This window comes from Anser brachyrhynchus (assembly GCF_964034855.1).
Source record: "Anser brachyrhynchus genome assembly, chromosome: 15".
Taxonomy (NCBI): domain Eukaryota; kingdom Metazoa; phylum Chordata; class Aves; order Anseriformes; family Anatidae; genus Anser; species Anser brachyrhynchus.
In genome coordinates, this window is record NC_137733.1 from 1200943 (window position 1) to 1222377 (window position 21435).

The 21435-nt window shown below is 43.5% G+C and overlaps 1 protein-coding gene across 7 annotated transcripts in view; it reads left to right on the plus strand.

Moving 5' to 3' along the window:
* GRIN2A (glutamate ionotropic receptor NMDA type subunit 2A) overlaps positions 1–21435 on the plus strand; it is a 214984-nt gene that overhangs the window by 19174 nt on the left and 174375 nt on the right. The window contains exons 2-3 of one of the 7 annotated variants that reach the window (XM_080556983.1): positions 18674–18823; positions 19517–19656. The exons of 1 other annotated variant lie outside the window; for it this stretch is intronic. In XM_080556983.1, the coding sequence (XP_080413109.1) occupies positions 19630–19656 (27 nt within the window). In that variant the 5' untranslated portion in view covers positions 18674–18823; positions 19517–19629. 5 more of the 7 variants (XM_080556982.1, XM_080556990.1, XM_080556989.1 and 2 more) reach the window with 5 other exon arrangements.

Genomic DNA, 21435 nt, shown 5'->3' on the forward strand with positions numbered 1-21435 from the left:
CACATAAACATGCATATGCATACACGTTTGCACACGTCAAATACACAAAGTTGTTAATGAGTCCTTACTGCTGGATTTGAAATGGAAACGTTCTCCCTAGGGTAGGTAATAGAGGACAAATCCATCTCTTATCTGGCTCTGTGATGGTGGCTTCTGACTGAACGAAGACGGTCAGATGGTCTTCAGGCTTTCATTGCTTCTCTTAACTAATGCACTTGCAAATAAGGTATGTGAAGGAATGAATAGAAGGCTGTAACTTTTTGAAAATTGACACTAAGTATTGTTATCTTTCCATATATATGCACATAGCAATGTTCATGCTGTTGTAGGGTAGTTAAGATCCGAGCGCTAATAATCCCTGAAGAACAGGAAATGGAAGAGAAAGCGCAGGCTTGAGGCACTGCTTAGCTGGGGCATGGCATGACAGCGGTTTGAAGTTACAGTGCAAGGTATTAGTGAGAATGTTTATAAACTTTCTGTATTTGGCACAATCTAAATCAAATGAACTTGAGTGAGGCTGATGATGGAGGGAAGGGTGAAAGAATACCACTCGGAGTGGTGGTAGGTGGACAGCAAGAGGTTTACGTTAGAAAGCATATCAGAGCAGTCTTGTCCCTGTTATTTTTGTTGAACTTGTTTTTGTGATACTGGTATTAGAAACCTTGCCAGGGGAAGTCTTTTTCCATCCTCCTGTACTCTCTCCAGTAGCACTGCTCTTATAAGTGCTGTCTTTAACTTTGAGTGCCTATATTACTGACAGTGGTTATGTTTTAATGACACTAAATTTAGAGGAACTGGCTACCCCAAAATCAGGGTTGTTAGCATCCAGGACTGATGTCAACTCTGAGCATCTTTCAGATGCCTTCATGTTAGCAAAGGAAAAACAATTCAAGGGAAACAGATGTTCTTGCTATGAAAACTGACAGTAGAACTAAGATGAATATCTGTAAATCCATCTTTATTCATGTACACATGTTGATTGCTAGTGGAGCTGATGAAAACTTGAAGAAGACAGACACCAAACAAATGTGAAAGGTTAAAATGAATTGTGTAAACCCCACTCTGTGGCTCCTATTTAAAAGCTGAGCCGACTCCCATTTCAAAACATTAAGATGTGTATCTGTCCCATCCCACCCTGAATGGGGATTGAGGAAAAAATAAGGAATTTTTCTACCCTACAAACTTTCTAATTAACTCCTAGAGTAAATTGCCAGTCTAGGAATTGGTGTTATTTAAAAGTTTATTTTGGTTAACTAGGATAAATATGAAGGCTGGAAAATCTGCAGACTAAATACAGAGTTTACTTTTCAATTTGTTTTTGAACCCACAAATGTTTGTCTGGGGTGAGCCTTACAGATACATTTGAGGATGGATGTTGATAACCAGCGAAGATGAAAAGTCAATTGATAGAGAAAAAAAGAATGTAATGTATAAAGTTCTTCAGACTTGTATCAAGGAGAACTTGAGACCATGAAGTAAATCTCTGTGATGAATTAGGATAACAGTGAGATCACTGAGATCAAGCAGTTATTAATCTAATGCTTATATAGGAGAATATAAACCCGAAATTTCTTAAAGAATATAGCTGCTTGAAGTTAAATAACTACTTGGGATAATGTGGCAGCACATGCTCTTTCTCCTGCAAATATTCACAATTCTGTGGAATTTGATATGGGAGCATAGTCAAGGATGGAAGCTGTAAACATAATGCAAGGTAAATGCAGAGGGGCTACCTCCTGAACCCCTTGCCCTGTGTTCAGTGCCTTGGTACAGTGCATTCTTCCCTACCTTGTAAGAAAGTCTAAATATAAAGCTTTATCTTGTTGGTTGTCATATTCCAGGATTTTGGCTTTCTGGCTAACATCAAGAAAGCAAGAAATCTGTCATATTTTTGCAGATGAAAGATAAGATCTGGCAGGTTTAAACAAGAAAAATATTCTTGTTCCTACATACATCACAGTTATTTTGGAATATGTTGTAGAAAGAACTGGTGGGAACAGAAATAGTTGTGTGAAAGTAGTTAACATACAACTGTCTGCCAAGAGAGATTCCAGTTAATTGGCTTATAAAAATTAAGCAATTAAATATTGTTTCTAGAAATTGGGTCTAATCCTTTCAATAGGTTGGTAAAATACCTTCAGATGTTTATATTTGTCTAATGACTCTGCATTTGTAATTGTCACTTAAAAAACCCTAACCCTGTATGTGTTTGTCATTGAATGTGCGCATATTATACAGATGGGCAGATAAAACAAAGCTGAGGACTCTTGCAGTTTAAAATATATACTTGAACATATACTTGAGTCTATCTTGTCAGTTAAAAAGGTTTCACACCTGTGTTGCTATATCAGTGCTATTGTTTAGCAGATGCTACTTCAAAGAGTAGTTGAGCTCAATTTAAAGAATGTCAGTGGTAAACAAGGATTTCACTGATATCTATGTAAGTTGCTAATAATGAGGTCATGATCATGAAGTCATTCCAGTAAATCATGGAAGGCTTCTTATTTGAAAAGTTGCTTGCCTTTTGCTTTCAGTTGCTGAATTTCTAAATGGCTATCATTAAAAAGTTCATTAGGGAGTATTCATCTATGTGGATTTTAAATGCAAAATCTATGTAGGTGTCTATGCTCAAATATTAAAACAACAAAAAAAAGTCTTTGTGCAAGAGACTAATGTCACTGAATGCGAACAGAATTGTGTATTGAACACTGAAGCAGCTTGCGAAGATCAGGTCATAGCAGCATTGTGGGCAAAGTCTGCAGTCAGCAGAATCCTCCCCAGTCAGCTGAGGCTCCCAAGTATAGGATTCACATAAATATCAGCCTCTTGAACTCAACTTTCTTTTCAAAGCAGCATAGAGCTGTTTTGTGTGGCACCTGGAGAACTAGAAGCTTCACATCTCCAGCCAAGTGTTTAAAGCCGTAGTGTGACCTTTGGGGCTTGGAAGTAACGATGTATAAAAGCTAGAAATGAGCCTGTGCTGGCCTGGACCTCTCTTTGCAGAATTCATACAAGAATGGATTTTCTTTTGTCCCCTTAGGGCAGGGAAGGAGTAAAGAATATGATTGCCAACAGTAACTTTTCTGGGAAAAGGCCTCTTTAAACCTGTAACTTTTGACAGCATTACAAATAACTTAGAAATCACCACAAGTAAAAGCAAAAGGCATGTCTATGTCTAAGGGTTAATTCCATACGAGTGATCTTGACGGTGGTAGGCAATAGAGAGCAGACAGTTCCTGTGTAGCCAGCAACTTGAAGAAAGCCCTTGGATCCTCCCTCCCTCCCTCCAACCTGACCTCCCCTGCCATAAGAGGCAGAAGCCAGTTCTTTCAGGCTTGGGAGCTCCTGTCAGCCAGACAAAAGTTTAGAGGAAGATGAAACAGCGTTTACTTTCCTTGGGTGCGGGCTCCAGAACTTTACGCATGATTGATTTGGATATCAGCTCCTAGAAATGAGGTCATCTGGGTAAGCTAAGCCTGCAGCGCCTTAGGTAGATGAATGCATTTTAATATGTTATTTTATTTAAAGCCCCTTTGTCTTCCTCTTTGTTCCCGCCAGTGAGATTAAGCCATGCAAGGTTTGAAACTAATGAAACTAATTAGATCTAATAATCATGGTTGATATAGAGAGCACTGCGGCCGAGCATTCTCCTCAGGCAGGGAAAAACGAGAGGCTTCCTCTCTGAAGGAGGGGAGGAAGAGGCGGGCATGGGTGGGAGCAAGAGCTGAGGGAATGCAGAACCTAGAACCATGGCAATTGAGCCTGAAAGGGAACTAACTCCCAAAGGGCTCAGTAGCATCCCTGTGTATGAACAAAAGCCACGTAACATGTACTGCAGAAATAGGTAACAGAAGGCTCTGACTCATCGTGTGGAACTGTAATTTAAGACCAAGGGGGATTTTTCTGTTTTGGATCTATTCCTACTGGCTCAGATGTCTCATAAGCCTTTAGCACCTAGTTTTAATAGAGCTAGTGCCTACAATTGAGAAATGGGCTGCATGCAAGGAGCAAAATACTACTCATCTTAAAAATATCTTCCAGCTAGGGCTGAGGTAATTGTGTGTTAAGGAGCTTCCGTCGACCTTTACTAAATTTGATTTTCTGGATTTAGAAAAGTCTGAACTCCCTAAGCAAAAATGTGCTTAGTGAAGCACTCGGCAGCAGATGCAGTGTAGGCATCTCAGTGCTTCCCACTCAGCACAGCTCGCACTGGGCGAGCAAGTGCCACCAGTGAGCGACGTGTGAGGGGTCGCTGCTGTCTGCGCTGGGCCCAAGTAGTAATTTTCTTTGTGCTGAAGCAAGTCTTGAGCGAAATAACTTCAGAATATTCCCCAAAAGTTTGTTTTACACATATTGCTAATATTGATAAGACTGTAGTAGCTCACCTACCCTCAAGGTCTGTCCCATGCCATGACTACAAAATACATGTTCATTTATCCAAGGGGCTGGGCTTTGGAGCTAAGTTTTGTTCCTTCAGAAGATCTGAATGACAGTAATCTCTGTCCTGAAACAAAATTTTGGTAATATTTCTGAAAATATACCCCACTTGTATACATGGGAGCTTTTTAAGGTAAATAATCTGTCTACATAAATGTAGACTGTCTCAAATACGGAGACATGCTCCATGTGAACAGCAAAACTACTTTATATGCTTAAAGACTCTGAGCTAAACTAATAATAAGCTGGTAACTACTTGGCTACAAGGCCCATCATGCTGCCCAGAAATAGACACGAAAGAGATTTATATGGTTCAGGGCATGAGTGAAAAGACGACTTAAAATAGTATTTAAAAAATCTGATTCATAAAGGCTTGTCACTTCTACTGAATTCAGTGCAGATGAGGAGATCATATGTTGGCCCTAAACAGCTAAGGGCGATTTTTTGCTTGTTCCTCTGCTGTTCATTAATGAGCAAGCTGGCAGTGCAAGGGCGAGGTGTTTACTCGGGTGCTTCCTAGAAGGTTTTATTAGAACTACATGGATATTTAGCAATTTCTGCTGGGGGAGAGGGGGAGAAAGAGAGGCAGCATTAAGCTAGGTATTTACAGATGATTTGATTCTCTGAAATCTGGTCCTTGTGCAAGCTGCTGGATGTGCAATGGGATTGCTCCTGACAGTCTTCACAGGGCCGCAGTGCTGTGACACAGATCTGTTAACGGAGCAGCTTTAATTAAAAGGTACAGGGTTCACAACGGAATTCTGGCTTGACCCTGCACTACATCTGACTAATTCAGTGATTTCCCAGAGAAACAGTCTGCCTTCTGAGAATTGCACAGCAGTTTAGAAATCAAGCTGAAGATTGATTTGGTATGGAAAAATAATTACAAAAGAGGCAAAGACACACTGCTGGTGAACTTCAAATAGCTCCCTGGGCACAGTGCTGGCCAATCTCCGCTAACTCTTTGGTAGCTGGGGTGAGGTGGGACTAAGCACCTCTGTCTGGGCTGCTCCCTGCTGGGGCGGGTTGCTCAGCCCCCAGATGCTGTAGCAAACCTTGGCTCCGCTCAGCGATGTCGCCTCCTTTTGCTGTGGCAGCAGGCTCATGTCCTCTGCCGAACTGGGAGTAACTTAAGGCCATCATTTCATGCATGACTTGGTGAATTGTACAAGAAAGGACATTGCCAAATGAGGAGCTAAGCCAGTTTCCAATAAGAGGGCCAATCTCTGACCAAATGTTTTAGTAAGCCTGAAAACAATCGATTTTTTCCCTATTTTTACTTTTACAGTTCATTTAATATGCCTGTAACTTTGCAGCCCACCCCAAAATAAGGTTGCTATTGTATGCTTGTTTGCTCTGCATTACATTTTTGCTGAGTCGAGTGATTTCATTTCAGACTTGATCCTGTGTGGCACCGAAAAATGGTTTTGCATCAATGTCGCTTTCAGTTCTTGCTGTGGAAGTTTTCTCAGGGTAGGGGGACTTCAGATATTTGTAGCACATAAGACACAGGTAAATACTTTTCTTACTGGTTGCAGCAATATCCCCTAAATATAAGAAGAGTTACTGCTGGAACTAGAGATGATTTTAAAGGCGGAATAAATTCCAGGTAAGTCTCTCTCCCTGAACCTAGCCAGATACAGGTAATCTCTTTCTACCTTTTTGTTTCACCAAACTAATGGAGTTTTTCAGAATGGTTCTTCCAAGCAGCAAGAATTACTGGGTGGATCTGCAGTTTGTTTTTGAGAAATCTTGAATCACGGCTTAAATTTGTGCCGCAAACTAGCCTCTGTTGACATCCAATTATTGCCATTCCATTCCCAATGTGTTGAAGTATTTTTCTTGCCTGACTTGAGTGTCATTACAAGAGAACAATTACCTTTTTAAAAGGGTGACCATAATTACTTTGAGTAATGCTCCTCTATCCAGGAGTGAGAGAAAAATTATGTTTTCCTGAATCTGGGGGTAAAACTTGGCTTTTAGTTTGTCTCTGAGGGAAGTATTTTACAGATAGTCAAGTAAAGCAAATGGAGAGAAAGTAACAGGCACAATGGCATTAATGAGGTCAGCAAGAGACAGAAATGGCCCTTGTGGCAGACCATGAGTCCCCACTGCCTCTTCTGCCCCCTTTGGAGTTATTTCTTGTACCTGACAATTTAGCTGCTCCCTTCTATTGACAAGAGTACTCTGAAAGAGGCAATTTGTGAAAATGGGAAACCTTTTGTAATTTAACGTTGCTGTGGGGGAAAGGCTTGACTTTTAAGGGTTTGTGAAGTGGGCAGAAGGCAGAGAAACCCCAGCTGGAAACCCTTCTCAGAAGGGCAGGAGTCCTAACTTCAAGAAGTTAGGTTGTGGCTTCTTTTAGATGGGCATGCAGCTGTTGCTGGGAGGAAGGCAATAACATACGTTTCAATCCATCTGCCTTTCAGAATAAATCCCCATGAAAATACTAAATTTGCAACTTAATCTCCCAAGTGCAGGGATGTTAGTGTTTGTTCTATTGCTTTTAAAGTGTCTGTTCCCTTTTTACACGTAAATTACAAGGGTGACTTACAGACACTTAAATGCAAATTGTGCTTTCTTGTTTCTACTGAGTGAAGTTGATGTCTTACCATGTTTGCAGCTCCTCTCTTTAATCTTAAATTAAACTGTGCAAAAATGCCTAGAAATGGACTAAGGATGTCTATTATAATAGCAGTCTAATTCTGCAGCATTTACTCAACTCTGTAGGCAGTAATCTACTTGAATTCAGTGAGGCTTTTGGAAAGCCTATGAACTGCCTGTGAACTGCCAAGGTTGGTCTCTGTGTTTGAACAAACTTTTAATCATGTTTTACTTTAATTCTAATTCATAAATTAATTTGGGCTTCTTTAATTTGGTACTTCAGTTATTGGGTTATAAAGGTTTTGTAAAAATAATTAAGGAAAATATTTGAAATGATGCCAAAGTATATCTAAACTTTGATTCATGAAAGTCACATAGCTCTATTAGAGTTTAAAAAAAAAAAAAAAAAGACAACCAACCAAAAATCCCACCCCACCACCTTGACTATTTCTTTTATTGGTCTTTCAAACCACCAAATTCAGGACACGTATTATACACAACACATGTGCTTATTGTTTTCCAAAGACACCATGCCATTTTTTGGTGTTTTAAAGGTATGCTAATGTTAGAGCCATGTTTCCCCATTGTGAATTTAACTTGCATTCAGGATACTTATGGTCTTGAATCCCTGGTTTTGCTGCTGCTTTAATAAATCTGCAGCTGAATGATAACACTGGAATAACTTTTACACCGGGCTGGGGATGCAGCCTCATCTCCAGTAAGTGCGACAAACATTGCTGTAATATTTACAGGAGAGAGGCGTGCATCAAGGGTGAAATGCAAGGATGCATTTAAACATCAAACTTTAAAAACTGGTACAGTTGTAGCTGCTTAATTGCTTTGCTTCAAGGACTAATGCAATGTCTAAGGAAGTCATCTCTAAATAAGTTAGGAGACAAGATCTTTCAAAAAAAAAAAAAAGGCATAGACCTACTGGGGACTTTTATGACAAGATTGTCAAGAGCAGTAAGACTGGTGCATTAAGTGTCTTAGGGACCAAGCTCAGTGGTGTGTGCTTAATACAGTGAGAAGCAAACTTCAGCGAGAGGCCACTTGGATTTTTCCTGATTGTCCCCAAATTTTTCCTCTGCATATGTGCCTTGCTTAGGGGGTCTGCGTGGCCCTACTCCGAAGTGTTTAGCTTAGAAGTGCGTGTGGCTGTAAAGGACTGAGCACAAAGACATCACCTCTGTGGTAGTTAGCTGGTATACTCATTCGTGCAAAACCAAATAAGTTGTGGCAGCTGGAGCAGGGCGGTGGGAAGGGGAAAGCAGTGGAGCGAGGGAGGAGGAAGGCAGTGGTGGTGTGAAGGGTGTGCGGTGCGGGCAGGGGCCGTGAAACACCTGTGTGGGTCTGACACCTGGGATGGGTCTGACACCTGGGCAGTGCCAGGAGAGGGGGAGCTGGAGAAACGGGGCCACGGTGCCTTGGGAAGGGGGGTGCCCAACTGTCATAGAGCAGCAGGGATGCTCAGATGGAGCCAGCTTCTCTGGAGTGTTTTTGTGATATTTGGTTGCAGTCTGGAGCTTTTAGAGTTGGTTTCAGTGTGGAAACTGCAGCTCCACGCTCATTCCCCTCAGCCCATGGCAGGGATTTCTGGTTGACAGCCCCTGCAGCACGGGAAAGGAGAACACTCGGGGGCTTTCCTGGGCCACCGACCTTTCTCAGGGGCTGTTAACGTGGGACGGGCGCTCAAGTTCGCCGCTGTTCTGCCCCAAACCCCGCGCTGTCGCTGCTCCCCAGATCCGACACCTCCTCCCCCGATCGCCTGGCTCTGACTCATTCGCTGGTGCCGGCAGAAGCAGAACGGGGAGGTGGTGGCGGCGGGGGGGAGCCTTCAAAGTAGCCGCGATTCGGCTCGCTCTGACGAGGGGGGCGGCGGGCTGGGGGCGGCGGAGCGGAGCGGAGCGGATCGGCCGCCGGGTGGCTCCCGTGGCGCCTTCGGGAGGCGCCGCTGCCCGTCCCCGGCGCTCGCAAGAGGCTGAGACGACCTGGGGCTCCGAGGTGCCGCCCCGGGGAACTGCCGCAGCAATATTGCAACTGCCCTTTGAACAGCAAGAAAAATAATAAATAAAGAAAAAAGCTAAAAAGGCAGGATAACAAAAAAAAAAAAAAAGAAGAAGCCATGAAGATGCCTAAACGCTTGCTGCCAAAAGTAAAGAGCGAATCTCAGTTGCGCTGGCTCTGCTAAAACTTGACGATGCGGGCGGCGCGGAGCTGCCGGCCTCGCGGTTCCTGCGGCGGGCACGAGTTGCGGGCGGCCGCCCGGGCAGCGGGGACCCCGTTTTCCACCGGGCTGCTTGAGGAGGGACCCGCTGTGATGAGCGGCACGAGCAGGAGAGCGGAGCGGAGGCGGCGGTGAGTGCACCGGGGGCTGGTGCGGGCCTCGCTGCGGGATCCCGGCCGGCCGTGAGGGGCAGCCCCCGGGCGCCCCTCGCCCTGCCTCAGCCGGGGCCGCTACCAGCAGTGGCCCCGCGGCCACCGGCGAAAATCCGAAGCGATCCGAGCTTTCGCTGGAGTGACCTCCTCGCGTGGCTCCCCCAGGGTCGGTGCTGATGGAGCGGGAGCGGCACCGGATCGCGAAGGGATCCTGTCCGCAGCCGATCCCGCTCTTCCCGGACCGTGCTTGGACGGATCCTAACGGGGAAGCTCCCGGGAGGGGGCCTGGGGGCTTCTCGGGGGGAGTCCGGGGGTTCCCAGGGCAACTTTTCCCTCTGGTCGCTCCCGGAGCGCGCCCGGGTCCCCGCGCCCCGCCAGCTCCCAGCCTGGCAGGGGGTCTTCTCCCCCAGCCCCCGACCCCATGCCGGGGGCCGCCCCCGAGGCCCCCGCCCCGCCGCCGCTCCGTGTGCCGAGGCGCGGGGCCGCCAGGCGGCGCCATCTTCTCGCTGCGCCTCCGCCCGGGGGCGCCCGGGCTGGGGGCTGGGGGGCTCGGGGAGACACGGGGAGGGGGGATCCGGGGGCGCCAGCCCCGACTGTCCCCCAGTGGCGGCTGCGCAATGCTCTGCGGCGAGCCGGGCTGTACGCGGCTCGGGGAGTCCCCTCCTGCCGCTCGCGGTTACGGGGGTGGAAACCCCTCGGGGCGCAGCAGCAGGGGGATATCTGCAGTTAGACCGCCGCTCCCTCCTTCAGCTAGTTCAGAGCACTTCTGTGGCTCACCTCTCTCCCCGTCCTACTCTCTCTCCGTATTCAGACCCCTACAGGGATTCAGTGAAGAGATGAAGTAAACCGATGCAGCGATGCTCGTTCGTGGAACACCCTCCCCTTCAGCACCAGCAACAACTTCGCATCTGAGATCAGCAGTTCTGAGATGCTCAAGTGAACGCTGTGTCAGAGGAGGGAGAAGAATTAAGAGAGAATATCATGCTTCTGAACCTGTTCCAGAAACGCAGTTAGACTGTGCGTGAGCAGCAGCTGCCTAGGAGAGAGCTCCAGAAATAAAACAGCACGTTTCTGGGATGCCGTGAGATGTACGGAGTATGTGGACTGGGGTTTCCAGCAGACCCTGGCTTACTTCTATCATTATAAGCTAAAGCACTTCTTCCTATTAGACCGGGACTAAGTTTTAAATAGACGTTTGCAACAAAGGAAAATAGACTTCAATTTTTTACCCGTTTTAGGAGAGCAAGGTTAAAAAGAAGGATGGCAATGTCTTTTTTTAATGATTTCTGCCGTTCTAATTTTGTTAGCCATCCAGGAATAATTTTAATGGGTCTGTCTTCTGAACTTGTGCTTCGTTTTCTGCCTTGCCTGCGGGAGACCAGTTGTAACACTACCTATCATTGGCAAGTCAACTTTCTGAGGGAATGTAAGAGGCTTGAATTGAAACTAAGATGAAGAACAAGTTATAAAAAGCTGCTAAAGTTTGCATTGTATCCAGAATCTTTCTATTTAAAACCTTTGTTGGAGATACACAGTACATATTTTTTTTCCTCTCTATTTTTCTCATACGATGTGATCAGTTTTACAGGGGATAAAGCTGGCAAAGATGAGGAAAATTGGCTGTGCTCTCCTGGTACTCCAAGCTCTTCTGGCACCCCTGGATCTTGTTCATGGAGCAGAGAAGAGTTATCCCATCCTGAACATTGCAGTGATTCTGGGAAGGACCAAGTATATCACAGAGAGAGATATCAGAGGTCTCTGGACCAGGGAAATGTCAGCAGACCTGACTGTTGATGTCAATGTAGTGACCCTTCTGGTGAACCAGACTGACCCTAAAAGCATCATAACACATGTTTGCGACTTGATGTCCGGCACCAAGATCCATGGAGTGGTTTTTGGAGATGATACTGATCAGGAGGCGGTAGCTCAGATTTTGGATTTTATTTCGTCGCAGACTTCTATTCCAATTCTTGGAATTCATGGTGGGGCCTCCATGATAATGGCAGATAAGGTAGGAAAATTATTCAAACCTTTTGCTAGTCTAAAGTACTTCACTGTGTTGATTTCTATTGTGAATAATCACCACAAGCAGTTCAAACAGGATGCCTGTAATTATATATACTTTAAGAAAGAAGAAAAAAAGAAATATACAGAGCAGTGTACTCATTGACTACTCATCAAATATTCTGAAATATTTTGGGGTTCGTGCTTGAAACTCAGTTTTCCTTCTGCTGTAAAGGCAGTTCTGATTAAACTTTACTCTTCACTAAACTGAATGCTGATCAACTTAAAACTTTTATTAGCAAATGTGCCGTATGGCTGTAAACAACAAAATAGGTCAATAAAATGATTTTTGGGATAAACTATAATTATAAAATTATAATCAGATACTATTCTGCCATGCTCATAAGAGCTAGCAAGCTATAGACCTGAATGTTTTTAAGGACAATAGAAGTTAGAGGACATTTATATTAGGCTGGCGTTTTGTGATCCACTATGGTCTATGATTTAAGTGGTCTTGCAAACTTGAACCAGACCTTATATTCATTGTATTTATTGAATTAGATTTTCACTATGTGGATACTTCTAATTTCCTACTATAGCTCATGAAAATCCACAACGGCATTGTCAGAAGTCTGGAGGTAATGACAAACTGTTTTGTTGGGAAACATTTCTTTGTGTAATCCTCTCTCTGTAAGTCTGTGGGACGACAGACAGAAGTGACTCACGTATGCAGCTCATCTGCCTTAATACTGTAACAATTAAAAAAAAAAAAAGAAGATAAATCTGGCACTGCAGATTTGATTTTGTAAAGCGATCACTGCTGTTTCTGAAGCAGTAGGTTCTTAGCACCTTGCAGGACTAAGCTTTCTGGCATGGACAGCTGCTTGGCCTGAAAGTCTGCGAGGAGCTCCTGCCGATGCTGAGGAGTATGTGCTGTGTAAAAGAGGGAGCTTGGGAGTGAGAAATGGTTTATTGGTTTTCCTGCATACCAGGCTTATATTGCACACATTACACTCAATGTTGATTGTAACTTATTTCCTAATACTTGTACCCTTTAGGGTTCCTTATTCACTAAATATTGTTATTCCTTATAGATGGTTTTTGAATAGCACTTTAAGACCTCTCTGAATCTATCTAAAAATGAAGTGGTCCAGATAGGTTGTTTCATAACCTGGGGGAAAAAGAAGCAGGGAAGATGCAATGATTAGTTACAGCTGAGGAATCAGTATCAAACTTTTGAGACCTCTTCTCTCTGGGAAAAACTTTTTCATTGGGATTAAAGGGATCCAGTGTCTCTTAGTGTTTTAAATTACCTTCTTTTAGAACTTGTTATGCAATGGCGACAATAATAGATTCTGAATTATAGCAGAGATTCTATAACAATGGGCTTGACAGCTTGATTGGTATGGAGAGAGCTTTCCATTCAATGCTACTATCTTAAGTGTAAATGCAGTGACCAAGTAACAGAGACAGTTATTTCATTTAGCTTTTAAATTGCTACACGGATTTTCTCGTCTTTCCAAAGCTAGCTTTATGTATATTTGGGAATTTTATGTGATATATATTTCACTCAGCTTCCTATTCCAGCATAAAAACTCTTGAAACTGAAGATCCTAGTGAGTGTTGAGTGATAAAACTCAGGCAGAAATTCGTACAGCATCAACTTCATGCTCAGTAGCTGAATGCAGGATGTTACCGATGCTGATTTTTTTACTTTTATGTAGAAGCCACTAGAACATCAAATAAATCATATTTTCTCCTGTTCCAGGAAGTTAACAGGGTTTCCGCTGTATGCTAATATTGTCGTTATTATGACACTGATTTTAGGTTATCACAGTATGATAATAAAACATCTTTGTGCTGAAACTCGGCTTCTAAGATTCCCATTTAGGAAATCAAAATCATTCTCTTGTGTGTTAAGACAATCTAACAGAGATGTCTCTAGCAGCTTGAATTGGCTGAAGATATTGTTTCTTCATTTAACTAAAATTGCCTTAATTTTTAAATGTGGTTTTCCAATGCACATTATATCTTGTAACTGGGCTTGGAACACTGCAGTAATAAGACTTGCATGTGTCACTCAATTAACTGTTCATTTGGGAATGAATTCCTGCGAGTCAAGGGTGGAATTCACAGTGCTGTCATAAAGGCAGAGGAGATGAAACTGCCAATGTAAAATCTGTCTGCCAAGTCAGCGTCAGGATTTCAGCTGAAACACATGGATGCTGGTTTAAATTATAAAGTTGATACAAATTTACAAACTCTTTTGTCTCTCACATTGAGATCGCTGGATATGGAAAAACAGGTGCTTGGTCCCAGTCCTGCTTGTGGATGAAGTTCCTGCCTGTGGCACTCTAACAAGGCCGTTTAATTTACATGCTTATTGTGTGGCTCTATTAGTTTTCCTTCTCTGTGGAATCATGCTGGTACTGTGTTTTAGATGTCTTTTACAACTAAATGAGTGTCCATGTGTTGTATCTGCTCATTTGTAGTCTACAAGCACGGCTGACACAAAGGCGACGTAACGATTCAGTGAACTCCGCGCCAGGTAGTTATATGATGCCTAACTGTCCTAAACGTGAGCTGGGCTGGAGGGATGCGAACGAGAAGTCATTGTCTATAAGGCTGTGTGCTTCGCTGGAATGACTCTGGATAGAAAAGCTCACCGCTTTCTGTATTAACAAACACCATGGCAATGTGAACCCCGTACAAAGAACCATCCCTAGAAAAAAACAGGTTATTCTAGGTTTATAAACATGAGCTGTGCACACACATGGAGCATGCAGTGATTATTGCAGGACGTACAGCTTCTGAAGTACTGAGACCCGCTGCCAACCTTAGCTGTGCAGGGTGCGTAGCTTAGCCTGCCTCTCAGTGGCCACTACTCGGCTTTGATTTGGTTCCCGTTTGGCTGTACCAGTCAAATATGTTGGAAATAAATTGCTTCATATAGACTATGAGTATTAGGACAGGAATGTAAAGGCTTCTGACCCTGCCTTGACCTGACATCTGCTGTCAAAACCCTACCAATAAAGCAGCGGGACAGGTAAGGATGCAGGGTACCTACGTGAGCCGGCTGGGGGTGCCCTTTGGGCCGTGCCACGCGCTCTGCCTCCTGCCGGCTGCATCACCTGCTGCTGGCACCAACTCCTCTGCCAGCGAGCTGCTCCTTGGCTTTGGGCCCCTGTTCTGCCATGGGCTCCAGGCATGCTCAGATGTGAGACAGTCGGCTGAAACAAGATGAGAATCGTGTCTGGGGCGCCTGTGCCAACTTGCTGTGCATCAGCAGCCCTTGGAGGATGCTGCAAACAGACTGGCTGTTTATTCATCTTGTGTCTGTTGAAATATGAGAGATCTCAAACCAAACACTGCTTAGGAACTGTTTCCTGACTTGAGCATTTGGTTTTAAACTTAGTTACGTTTGTTTCACCACATGCCGTCATTATAATGATTGTAATCACGATACCTTTCTAAAACAGAACATCATGGTTAGTTCTGTGACAATAATGAAAAATTGGTTTCTTTCAGAAGTGGGAAGAGGCCCATATGTATCATAAACACATCCAGGAGTACTGAGCATCTTTTGCATGCTGCAAAATTGAGTCTAATTTCACATTAGAAACCTTTCTGAAAGACATAAAAACTTGAGGCATTTTAGTGCTGTGAAGGTACTGTGAGTCATAACGCATAGCTGGGCAGCACAAAAGGTGAGGGTAATCCTCCATTAGGGCTATTGCAAAGTGAAGCTTCTTGAGAGAGCTCTAGAAATGTTAAACAAAACAAATCTTTTTCCAAAAGTGCTACGGATGAATAAATTATCATTCTTTGTTATTCTCTGTGCTCATAAATTAACATTGGCAATTAACACTTTCCTTAATTGCCTAGTACAAAATCCATTTTGCGTCTACCACCACCTTCAGCTTTCCTTTTTGTATCCCTCCTCATCCCCTTCCATAGCAGTGAAGCCAGAACCACACAATAGCTGACGTTAGAAGGATATCTGGAGGTGTCCGAGCCAACCCTAGCTCAGCGCCTGGGGTCGGACCGGTCAGGGACCCCTCCAGTCAAGTTGTGAGTATCCGCTTGCACTTTGACACAGCAGCCTTTCCAGGCAATCTGTTTCAGCATTTCAGCTCTGTCACCATGCAAATATTTTTGTTGTATCTCATTAGGATTTCCCTCTGCACCATGAGCACAACCTCTTGTTTTTTTGCGATGAATCTCCAAGCCGAACTCTGTTTAGTTTAGGCTGCAATTACACCTGTCCGTACTCATCCCATCCCTGGGTACAAACCAGTGCCCTCCACCTTTCCTTGCAACCTCACGTGCTCTGGTCCTTTGGACTCACTCAGAGGTGCTGGTGTCTTGTACAGGGGGTCCCAGAACTGGGTGCAGGACTCCAGCAATGGCATCGTGAGTCCCACAGAGGGGATAATCCCCGTTCCCGAGCAGCTGGCTGGGCTCCTGACAGCACAGCTTGGTGCATGTGGGGCTTTGTCACCGAAAGGGCGCACTGCTGGCTCCCGTTCCACCCCACTGCTGGCTCCTGTTCCACCCTGCTGCAGGCCCCTGCCTCCTGGACTACCATGGGTATTTAGCGAGGCACCTTCTGTGAATAAATACTGAGGGAAAATGAACTTTTAAAGCCTTGTTCGTTCTTTCAGAGGATATTTTTCAGGTGTTTTGATGAAGTACTTTCAGACTTCTGCATTACCTGTTGTTTCTAGCTTGCTGTAGAAACAAGCTGGGGCTGCTTTGTTTTCCCTCGTTCCTGAGATCCAAAGACCACACGGCACTTGTGCAAACCAGGATCTAACCACAGCCTTGCTGCTGGGAATAGAGCACACCTAGACTCCTGGCTCTGGTACTGGCAGTTTGTTCCCTGCTTCACCTATAACTTTGTCCACTGCTCTTAAGTTTCTACATGCCTTACAAAGTTTAGTTTTTGTCATGTATCCTCATAGCGCAGTGGCCATTATTTAAAAAAAAAGAAAGTTCAAAAGCTACATGTCACATTAGTACTGTGCGTATGAGTGCTTCGATTCTTATGCTTTAAAAATTGTGGCAAAGAAGCGGGGGGATGTTGGGTTTCTTTTTTATTGTAGAATCGCTTTGGATATCATAATTCATGGCATGTGCTTTGTATGCCTTCCATGTGAGTTACGTAGATCTTTTTCTAACTCATTGTAAAAGCAGTCCCATATTTTTACAGAAAAAAATAAATTTAAGTTTTGTAACATCTCATTCTACCCTTACTGATAATTGTATTAGCATGAATATGGCACTATGCTCCTGAGCATGTTAATAATTTTGGATTTGGTTAGTATTGCAGAAGATTGGAAGATTAAACTGTAGTTAAACGTTTTAGTGCAAAAATACCTATATTAATTTAATTGGCGTTTCACGTCTAGGTACCTTGTGCTGCTCCACTGCATGCAAGTAATACTTCCAGCTTCTGCTTCCTGTAAAGGAGCAGGGGAATTGGATTTTCCTTCTTTTGTCCTGTACTAATGCTGCTGTGGGAAGCATAACTTTCAGAAATTCTTGTTTGTATTTTGAACTGGAACAAAAATGAAGCACTGATCTCTTGTGAATCTGTGTTTACTTGACCATACACATAAAAAATCAGTCTGTATGTATTTTAAAAAGAGTTGTCTTGCACATCAGTAAAGATTTTTAGAACTGGGCTCGTAATCTGCAGGTGTACCTTTTATGCACAGGCACCTGGACCATTGTAATAAAATGGTTAAAACATGCTTGAAATCTGTCTTCCTGAGGCGTACGGAGTGGATACAATTTCTTGTGCTTTTCTTTATGTGGAGCCGGCACTCTGGGAGCACAGGGTGGTTATGATGCAGCCTGCTGCTGTACATTGCTATTCGTGGGCTGTCATTGCTACAAGAAAGTGAAGTTCAGTAGCGAGAGCCGCGGCGTTCACTGCATTGAGCTCTGTCTCAGAGCTTGGAGGAGTGTTATATTCATGGAATGTGCCTTGCTTTCTTGCTCTCTTTCTCTCCCGCTGTTCACTAAGTTTTATGGGATTTCCCTACCTGTTTCTGAGACGATTGTATTTTCCTTGTTCTGGTCCTCACAAAAGTCCCCTTCTTAATTTGATGAAAGAAAGCATGGCTGATTTCCTGGAATATCGTGGGAGTAAACTTGAACTGTCCCTCTTGGAGATGGAGACAAATTTGGTGTAATTAGTCCAAGTAGAAGGAAGATAGGTTTGAAGAGATCAGGAGTTTCTGTCACTAAGAAGCAAATTGTAGAAAAGTAGAAATCTTTTGCATAATACCACATCCTAGAGTTTACCTGCTTTTTGAAGTAGCTCAGGCATGGGCAAATTTCCTATTTTTGGCTTGTTGGAGTTTACGCTGCTGCAGCTGAGCCCAGGATGCAGGATAGGATCCTATAAACAGCTCTTATTGAGGAGAGTGGCATGTTGGTTTCATTGAGATGTAGTCATTCGCAGTGAGAGTAATATATTTTCATCTCAAAGGTACCATTTTCTTTCTCTTCCAACTGCCCGTTCTTGGAAATAGAAATCCATAAGTGCCTCAGTATGTTTTGAGCAGTAACGTCTTAAAACTGCTAGTAAGTTGATGTTGTAGATCATCCGTGCTATCCAAACTATTGCCTGCATATAGGAAATTACAACACAGCAGACTCCCAAGCTGTAAAAGTAGGACACCAGACCTTCAGCATAATTTTCTGCTTGCAGGCATTCTTGGTGGCATCTTATTTTATTATTTTTTTTTTTCCAAGGGCATTCTCAAACATAAAACCCAAGACGATTTCCTTTAAGATACAAAATAATAATGGGGCGATTCTAAAGCACATAAGACACTTCTGGTAATCAGAATATATCCAGAGAACATGCCTGAAAATATTCATCCTAATAAAACTATGCAGTGAACAGAAGGGTATTGGTATCATGTCAAAGCCATTTTGTGTCTTTTCTATTAATTATTTTTGAGAGCTTGATTAGATTATTTGAACAGACAGTTTAATAGCATTTTAGATTTGTCACCTTCTCGAACTAACAGTTTAATGTGAATAATTTCTTTAAGATTTTTGTATTAATTATACAATTTTGGATTTTCTTGGAAGATATCCTTGATAGACCTGCTGACATCCGTGCTGATACGAAGAGCTTTTTGCAGTTGAGCAGAGAATCTTTGCCGTCCACAACAGTTTGTTAGAAATCTGTGGTCATCTGGGCCAGCTTTGCATGTGTTTTTTTCTCCAGCCCCCGTCCCCCTTCTGCCTCCCCTCATTCCTGGAGCTGTGAAGTTGTGTGGATTTTACTGAGGGAGCCCAGCGTGGATTGTCTCCATGCCATCTGTCACCACATTGTTCGTTTAAATCCTTGAGATATTTTCTTCTGCACTTTACTGGAGTAAGTAGAACTGTAGTGGCATCATTGGCTATTTATATTTGATTTACACTTAATGTCCTTCGGAGAAAAACCCTGTGTTTTCAACTGAGGTGTGTAAACTAGCTGCACAGTTGAGAAGAAATGGACGTGATTTAATTCTGTCATCGCAGAGCTTGATCTGTGCTGCACGTTCCACCTCTGACCGAGACCCCCCCCCTGCTTCTCAAGGCAGAGACCCCCCTGGGGGTCTCGTGGTAAAGCTGAGTGTCTCCCCAGAGACTCAAGGAAAAGGCTGTGTGCTTCTGCGTGAATGCACAGCAGCTAGCAATTTATTTTTAAAGTATTTACACTCAATGAAGCCATGCTAGGAGGTCCCTGTCTGCATCTTTCTCTATTGTAACGCTTCATATACTGGGTCACAGAAAGGCTGAGACTCGCAGGCTTTGTGTGAAAGCAGAACTGGAAATAAGGTTGGCTAGGAGGTGGAAAGTTGCAGAGAGCAATGAAATGGAAGTGTGTAGAAGATCAGCAATATAAAATCTGAACAACCAACAGAAAAACTATTTTCTTTCCTGACATGCAAACGCTGTGCCAAGTTGCAGATAGCAGCAGATAGTTCAGCAGCTGTAACCTGTATGTGGCATGCAGTTAACATCTTACCTCACCTTACCAACCCAGCCCATTCTTTTCCCTGTACTTTCCTTACATGTGAAGGTTAAAGAAGCCTGAGTGTATGGAAGGAGAAGAAGGCCCCAGCCGTAGAAGTGATCTCTTAAGGAAGAGCACAGTTCCTCTGGAGAAAGTCCTACACCTCCTGGGGCTCCGGCATGAAGGGTCCATGGCTGCCTGGCGAGGTGGGCAGACAAGTGTTCCCACAGGGCTGCCTGATCAACTTGTGCCACTGATGTAAACCTCTTGAAAAAGCACCAGTTGGTGTTCCAAATTTGTGACTGAGGTTTGGTTTGTATACCGACTCCTTGAGCCTCACCTGCGGGTAGAACTCATTCGCAAACACATCCATCTAGAAAGCTGCAGTCAGAGCCGTTCCTACTTTCCTGACAGCAGCCACAGAGACTGAACTAAAACTGACCTAGGAAATCCAACAAGGTATCTGAGGTCCTAAACTGGTCCTAAACTTCTGGAGCACCAGCAGCAGTGAAACACTTGCATTTGCTTGTATGTTTACCAGATGGAGAGTGTTTAGCAAGATTAACCTGTGTTTGGATGGGGCAAATTCAAAGCAAAAGTACTGAGCTGTGGTTGTCCCCTTTTTTTGGGTCTGATTTACGTCACTTCTGACTGTAATGCACCAAGAAGCATATTGGAGGGATGTGTATGGGAATAGATTAAAACATAGTAATATTTTATCTACAGATCTGAAATGACTTTTCTTGAAAGTCATCTGTTGCTTCATATTTAGGCATGTGCTGGTTTGAGAAAGCTATGGTTTTTGTTTGTTTGTTTGTTTTTGTATAGATGTACGTTCTCCTCCCTACTTTCTTCCAGATCCCATTGCTGAAGGTGGAGAGAAAGGGTGGGAGAATAAAGGCCATCTTCATGCTTTAATATTTTTTGTGGAACTACATTGATTTACCTACTCCTGAGGATGGAGTCTACAAGTTGTAGTGGTATGGTGTGTTGGATTGGCTGAAGGTAATGTATTTTCCTAGAAGGACCGTGCACGTCCATCTTTAAGTAGCCTGAATGAAGTAGGTTTTTCAGACCTAATTAGGAAAGGGAAAGTCAGCAAGGAGACCGTAGACCTTTCAACTATATCATTATGTATACCTTAACGTTGGGCTTTGAGTGAGCTCTGCTGGGGAGCTCCTTCATTGCCAGATGACCCATCAGTCAGTTTGGAGTCTTCTGCCTCCATCATAATTCTGAGAAAGTAATTTCATTTTGCCAGTAGGCTGGGCTGTTCCGCTGTCACAGGCAGCCCACGGCTGCACCAAAAAGGAAAACAAGACAAGGCCAAACGCTGCTGCTGGGTTCATTCCTCAGCCCCTGCTGGCTGCACACAGCTACCTGGAACCTGTCTTTTGTGCATCTCGGAGCAGGTCACTTCCATAGATGTTTCATTCAAGGCATTGCTGGGTGGGAAGATGCTCATCTTTTGTTTTAGTTTTCTTTTCTTGGTGGTGTTTGTAATTTTGTCGATAAGAAGTTTGAAACATTTGTGTTTACCAGTTTGTCTCTCCATGTGACTAGACTTGCAATAGGATTGCTTTGTTTTCACTACATTGATTTTGTGTCCAGTGGAAATGCATTGCGTATGTAAAGACAATATGAAAGAGGAAAGAGCAAGGATTTTATAGCCACCTTCCAGCTCAACACAATTTACAATACAATTAGGAACGACAGTTATAATTGGATGAACAGAAAATAGAATTAAGGTAATCTGTTCCAAACGCACAACATTCCTGTAATGAGTTGCTTTTAGGAGTTACAGAAACATATAATTACCAGACAAATTGCATGTTATTTTTTTATGTGTGTGAGAGGCTAATTAAGAGTTCTGGGTAAACTGTGTTGGCAGAAGCATCAGAGTTATGTGAAGTACCTAACTGGGACGAGATAAGGTTTGTAAATTCATCATATGAAAACAGATGCAAAGACTATGGAAACTGCCT